The 10,957-nt window shown below is 32.1% G+C and overlaps 1 protein-coding gene across 1 annotated transcript; it reads left to right on the plus strand.

Annotated features, from left to right (window-relative positions):
• The first annotated feature begins 635 nt into the window (after window positions 1–635).
• Window positions 636–6,591, plus strand: LOC123211891 (kinesin-like protein KIN-14R). The gene is made up of 19 exons (XM_044630857.1): window positions 636–1,053; window positions 1,213–1,511; window positions 1,598–1,769; window positions 1,880–1,950; window positions 2,033–2,216; window positions 2,660–2,769; window positions 2,877–2,976; window positions 3,055–3,141; window positions 3,231–3,407; window positions 3,503–3,773; window positions 3,952–4,113; window positions 4,225–4,440; window positions 4,523–4,560; window positions 4,662–4,825; window positions 4,914–5,165; window positions 5,242–5,307; window positions 5,514–5,588; window positions 5,693–5,764; window positions 6,059–6,591. The coding sequence occupies exons 1-19, from the start codon at window positions 840–842 to the stop codon at window positions 6,479–6,481; spliced, it is 3,153 nt and encodes a 1,050-aa protein (XP_044486792.1). The 5' UTR covers window positions 636–839; the 3' UTR covers window positions 6,482–6,591.
• Window positions 6,592–10,957: the final 4,366 nt, after the last annotated feature.

Here is a 10,957-nt window from a genome sequence, read left to right on the forward strand (position 1 = left end):
TTTTTTAATTAAAGAATTTAATACAAAAATATCTTTACGTATAATTAAAATAATAACTAAACCTCAAAATATATTTTTACTATTTTATCTATATCATAATTTTGAAGATAAAAATGTTTTTTTATTTTATTAAAATTACAAGTTATATAACCACACCACCACTAATCATCGATCGACCACTATTTACCAATACTACTATTAGCACATCATTACCATCCACATAACCACCATTTGCCAACACTACTACTAGCACATCGTTACCATCCACATAATCATCATTTGCCAATACCATTATTAACTCATTGTCATTATCCACACAATCATCACTTATTACTGAAAAGACTTTTGATCGAGATAAGATGATATTACAAAATCTTTATTATTCAATTGATTGACACCACTGAAAAATCTTAAACACTTTCAATTAAAATAAGATAAGATGAAACAAATTGAAATTGATTGACACCTTATTAAAGTGATGCCCCACAACATTGATCGAGGGTGAGAGAGTAGTCCTTGTCATTGTGATTTATTGCAATTTTTCCCTAAGATTTCTCGTTTAGCTTTGATGGTAGTTGTCACAAAGATCGCAGTTATGGAGCGTTGACGGTAGTCATCTTAGGTAATTTTGGTAACGGAACCGGAAGTTTAAGTTGTCTGACCCCTAAAAGGTTAAGTTTTATAACGGTCGTATAGAATTCAAATTTGAACATTCTTTAACGTTTAACCTAGGCCCAACGTCCACTTTCCTCTCGTTGCTGCAAGAAAATCTAAAGAAAAGCTTCCATCTTTGAATCTCAAATTTCCCACTTTCCAAACACGCAAACCCTAGTATTTTCATGGAAAATATTCAATTGAACGTTGCTCATCATGGCCCGGAAGCCCTAAGTTCAAATAATCTTTTTGATTGGGAGAAAAATTTGATCTTGAATCAAGAAAACAAAGCTTCTGCCATGGACGAGGACGAAAAGGAAGATTCTTTGATTGATTTGATGCTTTGTGACTCTAATTCAAGACTAATTGCAACTGGGTTAACAAGATCTAGTTGTACAGGTTAGTCTTTACGTCTTTCCAGGTTTTGTCTTCTTTTACAAAATTTACACCTGTTTGGTTGCTGAGAAAATCCTTGCTAGAAATTTATAAATTAAAATTCTCTAAATTTTCATTGCCAGACCTAGTAATCTACATATTTGTTATGCTTCCTTTAACCAGATGAACTTGTGATGTTTGTAAATGCTGGAGGGGAGGCTTCGAATGAAGCGGAATCTAGTATGAAGATTGTGACTGATAAATATTTCGTCGGAGGAAATGTTTTAAGAACAGATGAGAATATAATTGAGGCTGGAGATTATCCATACTTATATAAGTCCGCACGATTAGGGAACTTTTATTATAAGTTCAGTGATCTTCCTCCCGGGAACTACGTTGTTGATTTTCATTTCGCGGAGATTGTAAACACCAATGGACCTAAGGGAATGAGAGTATTCAATGCATTTGTGCAGGAAGAGAAGGCAAGTTATTATGCAAAGTTGACTTCATTATTTTTTTCTTTTGTTTTTTTGTAGGAAAATACTTATTGTTTGGGGGATAATTGCAGGTCCTTTCTGATTTTGATATTTTCTCCATTGTTGGAGCAAATAAACCGTTGCAAGTAGTTGACACCAAGGTCTCTGTAAAGGAGGATGGAATAATTAATATAAGATTCGAAGGGGTTAACGGAAGCCCAGCGGTTTGTGGAATTTGCATAAGGAAGGCGGCAGTGATGTCAGGTACTGTGAGTTTTAGTTTGTTGTTTCAATAAACGATTTGGGGATACTAGTATAGTATGTGCACATATTGAAACATCTTCTAATGTCCCTCATCTGGAAATTTGGTGAAGTTCCTCGGGTGTCACATGAATATCTAAAATGTAACAACTGTGCTGCCGAGATTGAAGTGTCTTCAGCTCAGGTTAGACTCAAATGATGTGAAGAGTTGCAGTGTTGAGATATTAACTTGCTGCTTAATTGTTCTTTGCTTTTATGGCTTGTAGAAGAAACTTCTGCGAGTAAAAGCTACAGATAAGTATGAAAAGAAGATACAAGAGCTCACTAAGCAGTGCCAGCTTAAGACAAATGAATGCCATGAAGCGTGGATGTCACTGACTCAATCAAATGATCAGCTGGAGAAGGTTAGGATGGAACTCGACAACAAAATCTTTCAAACACTGACTCTAGGTAATTATTAAAGCATATATTATTTACTTTTTTAGTAGAACAGAAGCCAGTAGATGGACTTCCTCTCTTTCTTTCTTTGTTGGTGTTACCCAACACAACTGACAAACAAAGTTGTTCTTGACAAAAAAAACCTTTCAAATGCTGAGTCTAGGTGATTATGACAACACAAGTTCTTTTATATATATGTAAATAAGACGTCAGCAGATGCAGTTTACTTTCTTGATAAGCTCTAATAATGTTAAAACAAATTATGTATAGAGTTTCAGTTTGATAAATTTACAGTATGCTGAGGTGTAACATTGTCAAAGCTTCATGTGTTAGTAACTGATTGATGGTTTATATAATGTAAGTCACTCAGGAGGGAATCATCAATTGATGGTTATCTTTGGCATTATGTTCTTCTAAGTCAGAAAATTTCTGAAATTATTCATTTTTCCTGTTAGATCAAACTGTCGGGAAACAAGCAGAAAATTTAGGGGATATTACCAACAGGTATGAGTGTGATAAAAAATATTGGTCAGATGCAGTCAATGAGCTACAAGAAAAAATAAAGGCAAGTAAAGGAGATTTTTCAGGACATATGAAATTATCCTTGCTATATTTCGTGATTTGTTAGTGATGCTCTTTTCTTACCATGAATTATAATTAATGTCTGTGTAGACGATGAAACAAGAACATTCTCAACTCTCTCAGGCAGCACATGAATGTGTGGATTCGATACCTGAGTTGAACAAAATGGTCACTGGAGTTCAGGCATTGGGTAGGTTTGGTTACACAATAAATTTGATGGTATTGAGAAACACTTTGTTTTATGCACACTCATGCTTTCGGACTGCAGTTGCACAGTGTGAGGATTTTAAAATGAAGTATGTCGAAGAGCAAGCCAAGAGAAAGGAGCTTTATAACCAAATTCAGGAGACAAAAGGCATGTTTTTTCCCCTTGTAGTAATCATCTGCTGTATTATATGTAGAGAATTTAGAATAAAAGGAACTTAAATGTTTATTGAATATCAGGTAATATCAGGGTTTTCTGTCGGTGTCGTCCATTAAATAAGGATGATATTTCTGCTGCATGTGCGACAGTCGTAGACTTTGATGCAGCAAAAGATGGAGAGCTTGGGATTTTAAATGGTGGTTCCACAAAAAAGTCTTTCAAATTTGACCGAGTTTACACACCAAAAGATAGTCAAGGTATTTATATATCACAGTAGACTGATTGATATGATGTAAGAATTTTAATTTTGGGAAGTGCGTACTGAGCCAGGCTTTTGTTTTTGCCTTAACAGTTGATGTGTTTGTGGATGCTTCACCAATGGTGACTTCAGTGCTAGATGGATACAATGTTTGTATATTTGCTTATGGGCAAACAGGGACAGGGAAGACTTTTACGATGGAGGGTACTAAGCAGAATAGAGGAGTCAATTACAGGACTCTTGATCAATTATTTGAAATTGCCAAGGAAAGGAGTGAAACTTTTACTTACAATATATCTGTAAGTGTGCTTGAAGTTTACAATGAGCAGATCAGAGACCTGCTAGCTGCGCCAACATCAAAGAAGTAAATTCTTTCGTTTCCCAGCTTAATAATCAGGAAAAAACTCAAATGTACTAGTAAATTTTGGGAAGCATGATTAAGTTAACAGTATGAAGTTGGTTTAAATATGGCTTGGCTTGCTGATATAAACTTGCCTGACAACAAAATGCCCATTGACATTTTTTTTCCTGGGTTTATCTAGATTGGAGATAAAGCAATCTTCTGGAGGTTCCCATCATGTTCCAGGAATCGTGGAAGCCCGTGTTGACTGCATTAGGGAAGCTTGGAATGTTCTACAGGCTGGAAGTAATGCAAGAGCTGTTGGATCCAATAATGTGAATGAGCATAGCAGCCGATCTCATTGGTACTAAGCTCCAAATCTTTTTTTTTTTGGTGAATGTTCTTAAACAAGATTCTACCAAGCTGTTTTATTTTCATAGACGATTGACCTAAACTTTTTAAAATTATCAAACAGCATGCTGTGTATAATGGTAAGGGCCAAGAACTTAATCAATGGTGAGTGTACCAATAGCAAACTTTGGCTTGTGGATTTGGCTGGCAGTGAGCGACTTTCAAAAACTGATGCACAAGGAGATAGACTCAAGGAAGCTCAAAATATTAATAGATCTCTTTCAGCACTTGGAGATGTCATATACGCTTTAGCAACTAAAAGTAGTCACATTCCATATAGGTCTGCTCTACGTCTTTCTTGCCTATGTATCATTCCATCAGAATCTATTTTTGATTTTAAATATATTTGCTTTTTGTTTCAGGAACTCTAAGTTGACACATCTACTACAAGATTCATTAGGTAGATTTTATCCGGAGTGTGTCTATTTTGAATTCATGAGAGGACTTCAAAATTCATCTTGATTTGTCACTCATATTGATATCAATGTGTATGTGTTGCAGGGGGTGACTCCAAAACTTTAATGTTTGTGCAAATCAGCCCTTCAGAGAAGGACTTAAGTGAGACCTTGAGCTCATTAAATTTTGCAACTCGAGTTCGAGGAATTGAGTTGGGCCCTGCGAGAAAGCAAATAGATACGACTGAACTTCAAAAGATTAAAGTGATGGTAATTTCTCTTAGTATTTTGAACTAATATCATGTATACTAATAATAGTTTGATCATTTAATAATTACAATTAATTATCTTCCGTAAGCTTGAAAAAGCAAGACAAGAATCAAGATCCAAGGATGAATCTATAAGGAAGCTAGAAGAGAATTTACAGAACCTTGAGAGCAGGGCCAAAGGTAAGGATCAATCTTTCAAAGACCAACAAGAGAAGATCAAAGAACTTGAAGGTCAACTTGTGTTGAAGTCAAACTTGCATGGCCAATCGGAGAAGCAATTCTTACAACTTTCAGATAGATTAAAGGGCAAAGAAGAGTTTTGCAGTAATCTCCAAATAAAGGTTGATTTCAGTTGACTTGTAATCGATATTTTACTTCTTTTGTTCGTGGCTAACCAGAATCCATTTTCTGGTGAAGATCAAAGAGCTAGAAGCGAAGCTTAGAGAGCAACAACAATCAGAGTCTGCAACTTTCCAACTGAAGGTTTAGCATCAACCTACTTTAATGTTTGAAGAAATGAAATATCATTTTGTTTTCCTGTTCTTGGAAATCCGTGTTGAAAGTTGATTGCTGATGCAGCAATTTTATGAACAAGTGAAAAACTACTTTGAAGCTTGGAAGATAGACCTAAGCTTCTTATCCATCCAATGTTAAACAAAACTGATTTAGCTATTGTTTACTTTGAGCAGATCAAAGATCTTGAGAATAAGCTGAAAGAGCAAGAGGAGGAGTCCCAGTCTCATTCATTTATCCTTCAAAACAAGGTTGTCAAGATTTACTGCTCAGTGCTAATTTTTAATCTATTTTATAAGCAAATGGGAAATTGGAGAAACCATATTTATCTATATACTTTTTTTTACGACTACAGATCAAGGAGCTTGAGACTAAATTGAAAGCGCAGGAAGAGAAGAGTGAAGAGTCCACTGTGCTTCGCCAAAAGGTTAAACCTTTATTCAAATAGAATATATTGGTGGCTCATGTATATTGTGAATAACAAGTAAATCTTTCGTACCAGAGAACCTGGAAACTATCTGGTTTTTAAGTCTTGATATAGTGAACCATTTATATTATTTGTGAACCTTACCTCCATTCAACTCATGCAGTTGCAAGAAATTGTAGCTGCCGCTGACTAATTAGAATCATTAACTTTGAGAGATTTAATGGGAGGAAAATTCGCTGATCTTCTGAACTGCTTGCCATTATTGACTAACTAGTGTTCTGCATGTAATGGCAGATTAAGGAGCTTGAGGACAAGTTGAAGGAGCAAGAGAAACCATTTGCTGACCTGATACGAGCCACTCCAACTGAAAGCAAAAGTTGTAAGAGAGATGATGAAGTGATGAGTGATATTGATCTTCGAATTCTAAGGAGTTCTAACCGGCCAATGAGTCATGGTTCTGTATTGCCGAAAGGAAATGATTATCTGTTTGAGACTCAAAAGAAACGACAGTCTAGGAGTGCAGAAACAGAGAATGCTATGGTATCAACTTCTTTACATGATAACAAGAAGAGGAAATCTGACCCTCCTAGAGTTGCAAGGCTGGTGAGAACAACAAAAGCTGTCACCAGTATTCAAGGGCCTTCCATTCAGAAGAGAATTAGTAAAGATCAGGTTGCAGGAATTAAGGATACAAAGAAAAAGATTTGGTCAAGATAGTGAATCAGATTGCTCATCTGTTGTTTCTCTTCTCATTCTTGTGTGTATTAATGAGATAAAATTTGTAGTTTAAACTCTACTGAAGGAATGGAAGTTACTTTTTTTGTTAACTTGTGAAAAGGAAACATATAGGGTGTCACAATTTTTATTATTGAATTATGATTATAGTAATAATTAATTATGTGATGCTTAATTCTTTGTATAACTTATGATTATTGAATTATGAATAATCATAATCCAATTAGGACTGTGTGGTAAAATGTCTATTATGTTTAGCTTTTGAATTAGAAATGTAAAAAATTCAATAATCAAATAATTCAAAAAAAAAAAAAATCTTACTGGCTTTTGGATTATGAATATGTGATTATTATATATAATTTAATCATTTATATAAAGTATTTTAAATATATCATAATTGATTATTTAATTCAAAAATCTAATAATATAGATTAAGTAAACTATACTAAACAAGCAAGTTAATTCTGTATAATGAAAGAAAGTTTTAGTTTAAATAGTTGTTTTTATTTTTCATATAATTTGGCCGGCATTAAAAGTATAAATGCAGATTATTTTATCAATTGGGTTTCCTTTTACAATAAAATTACGTGTATAATTTTTTAATATAATTTTATACACAAATAATGATGTATCATCATATGATTAAGTATTGTTTTATCTTTAATTTTTAACTATCTAATTACATAATATCATATCATTATTTATATACATAGTTATACACATAATATTACTCTTTCTTGTATTATTTCGGTCTTCTTTTGAAACAAAATCCAAAAAGGCTTAAAGACTTATTCCCACCCAAGGTTTAGTCCATATCTAAACTTTCATTCGTTAAATTTTAAAAACTCAAATACTCATTTATAAATTGTTAAAGTTAACAAAATTTGTTAGTTTTAAGGGTAAAATTATCATTTAACTAGTGATATTTAAAAAATAAAATTTTATCTCATTTCCCTCCGAAACCCTAAAAATTAATAATTTCTCCTAGGTTTAAGTTTTAAAAAGTTAGATTTTTCCCTCCAGGGTTTCAATTTTTCAATGATAATTTTATGGCAAACGACCACTTTCTTTAGCGCTCTCCTAATGATATCTCTCCTTCTTCGGTGCTATTTCTCCTTCATGACTATCTCTCTTTGTGTCTTGCTCAATTGTCTTTGGATAAATTGTTTGTTTGGATGACAAATGATTTGTCCAAATGACGATACTCAATAGACGCTTCAATTCGTCTTGCTTTGTTTGGATATTACCCTTTCTTCTTTGATTCATCTTGTGTCGGATGAATACGAGTTCATCGTCCTTCCTTCTTCTTTGGCTGTTGACGACGTCTCCTGAATGAGACAAGAAGATGGGTGGGAAGGCCAACTTCAATTGCTAGAGAAGCAAGGAAAAATATGCAAACCCTAGGGAGAAAAGATTAATTTTTCAAACTTTTGGGTGAGAGGAAATTATTAGTTTTATAAAAAGGGAAACAATGAGATAAATTTTTATCTTTTAATATTATTAATTAAATTATGTTTTTACTCTTAGATTTAATAGATTTTCTTAACTTTAATAACTAATAGATGAGTATTTGTGTTTTTAAAATTTAACAGATGAAAATTTGAAAACAGACTAAACCTGTGGTAAGAATAAGTCTTTTAGCTTCCTTAAAAAATAAAAAATATGTATACATATTTTTTATATATAATTTAGGTATATAGATAATGTGTTATCATATGATTAAATATTATTTTATTTTTAATTTAAAATTATTTAATTATATAATAACATATCATTTATGTATAAAAAAATGTCAACGTATAATTTTATAGTTCCAAAAAATGTATAATCATTATTACTTTCACGTGGCTGATTGAAATATAACATCGGAAGAAGGGATTTGTAGGCCCATCAATTTTTTCTGGGCTTGGGTCCAGCAAACCAAACATAGGCTCTTGTGGGCCTCAGCATCACATAAAGAAGATTCGCCACTCGTGTATTGTAAAACTGATAAATAAATATACAATAAATTAATAATTTTTTTATTGGCCCTAGCTTGGACTGATGGAATTATAAATGAATAAATTTGATAAATTTACAACATAATACACAGTAATAAAAGGTTTCTATATGTCCCACTAATAATGTAAATTAATAATTTGTTAATAAAAAATAAAAGTTAATAAAATTAGTAAAACATTAAAACTTTAAAAAAGAAAATTTAGGTTCGAATTTCTATCACATTTATAAAATCTTAATTTGAATTACTTATAAAAAAAAAAACAATTTGTTAAATAGAGCATTGTATTCAAAACATCTTACTTTCTCCCTTATAACTCCGAATTTGTTCTTGATATGTATCATATCAATGGAACCTTTGAAATAAGAAGTCATTGGTTCATATGCTTTCTTATAGCCTTTTGTTACGCTTATATAATGTAATGCTTTATTTGATTAAATATTAATAATCAAATCAAATTAATTAAAAATACATTGAATGTATGTTGATAATTAAGTACATTCATGATTTTATTAGGTTCAATAAATACAATGAATTTTAAATAACTTAATTATCAATTGCTAGTTTGATTAAATAAGAAAATAAAAAATATTATGATAAATTAATAAATTATCAATATAAATTAATAATTGATGCTTAATTAATGGATTTCCATGGATCAAGTCCTTGTATCAAGAAACCAAGACCGCAAAAGCAAGGAAGAAAATAGAAGAATTAAGAAGAAAGAAGAGAGAAATGTGTTACAGTGAAATACACATGTATTGTTACTTACTTCCTTTTTATACAAGATGGAAGAGTTACAGTTGACGGAATAACTTTATCTGCTGTTACATTTAACCAAAGTCATCCTAACATCCCCCATTAAGCTAGACTTTCTTTAATTTCCAAGAACTATCAATTACATCTAAGAACTCTTTTGACACTGCCTCTAAATACAAAAAGATTGAAAAACTTTACACATTACAACTGAAATACAATGTCTCAACATCAGTTCAAGAGCAGTAAAGACAACCCATCTGAACAAGCTTGAAACAATTATATTTCAGCATACCTCATGATTACTCTTGAGAATTACTCATTTCTCCATCAATTCAACAACAATAAACCAACAACACCCAGAACTCATATCTCCAACAAGTTAGAACAACATCACTATTCCAATAATTAAACTTATTACTTGTGCAAAACTTATAACCCAATACAACCACTGCAAATAATCACCATAACATTGGAATTCTGAGCAACATATGGAAACATAAGTAATCAGTATAACATTGCAAGTATCTAACACAAGTAAATTATCAGACAAAAGGTTTCTCAGATTGATGATAAGAGGAAAGACTAAAAATTTTTAAGACTTTGTAGATTAAAAGAGCTTCTCAAAGTAACAAACTGTCTAGTAGCCAAAGGTTTTGTCAAGAGATCAACTTTTTGAATTTTAGTTGGAACATATTGAATAACCCACTATTTTCTAGCAACTTGCTCTTAAATATAGTGAGCATCAATTTCAATGTGTTTTGTTCTAGTATGATATACTTGATTAGATGCTAAATAGGCATCACTTTGATTGTAACACCAAATTATAGGAGGTGTAGAAAATTTTAGCCCCAGTTCATTAACTAAGCTTCTGACCTAAGCAATTTCTATTATTTTTTGAGACAATGCTTTATATTTAGCTTCAGTAGATGATAATGCAACTATTTTTTATTTTCTAGAACTCTATTGAATAAGGTTTGAATTTAAAAAAGATAGTATCTAGTAGTGGATCTCCTGTCATGCAAACTACTGACCCAATCTGAGTTTAAAATATAGTTTAGATGTAATAGATCTCCTTGTGTGAACTACAATCTAAAGGTTATAGTCTTTTTAATATACCTGAGTACACTTTTACAAGCCTACCAATGGGTAGTAGTAGGTTTTTGTAGAAACTAACCCAATTTGTTGACAGAAAAGGCAATGTCAAGTCTAGACAGGGTTAGATATTGCAGAGCAGCCATTACACTTCTCTATGGTGATGAATCTTCAAACATAGGGCTGTCATTTAAAGTTAACTTACTGCTAGTAGCAAAAGGGTTGTACATGGTTTTGCTTCAAACATTTTAACTTTAATTAGTAAATTTTGAGCATATTTTGTCTGATTTAAATATAAACCAAACTTGGACCTTGTAACTTCAAATCCCATAATATAATGCAAACAACTTAGAACTTTAAATGCAAATTTATCATTTAAATGTTGAATTAATTTGTCAACAAGTTTCATATCATTACTAGTAAGTATGATATAATCTACATATACTAGCACATAGATTACTTTGTCTCCACTATTATACAAAAACAAATTGGTATCCATTACTGCATTATGAAAGCCTCAAACAAGTAAAAAAACATTCAGTTTGTTAAACTAGACTCTAAGAGCCTATTTCAACCCACATAATGCTTTATTCAGCTTGCAAACAAGC

This window comes from Mangifera indica, chromosome 1 (assembly GCF_011075055.1).
Source record: "Mangifera indica cultivar Alphonso chromosome 1, CATAS_Mindica_2.1, whole genome shotgun sequence".
In the NCBI taxonomy this organism is placed as follows: domain Eukaryota; kingdom Viridiplantae; phylum Streptophyta; class Magnoliopsida; order Sapindales; family Anacardiaceae; genus Mangifera; species Mangifera indica.

Bases quoted from the DNA above. Each gene is read 5' to 3' on its own strand.
- LOC123211891 (XM_044630857.1), top strand. From the start codon at position 840: ATGGAAAATATTCAATTGAACGTTGCTCATCATGGCCCGGAAGCCCTA. The intron at 2,770-2,876 runs GCAAGTAAAGGA...ATGTCTGTGTAG, and splicing joins AGCTACAAGAAAAAATAAAG to ACGATGAAACAAGAACATTC. The intron at 5,765-6,058 runs GTTAAACCTTTA...ATGTAATGGCAG, and splicing joins CCACTGTGCTTCGCCAAAAG to ATTAAGGAGCTTGAGGACAA.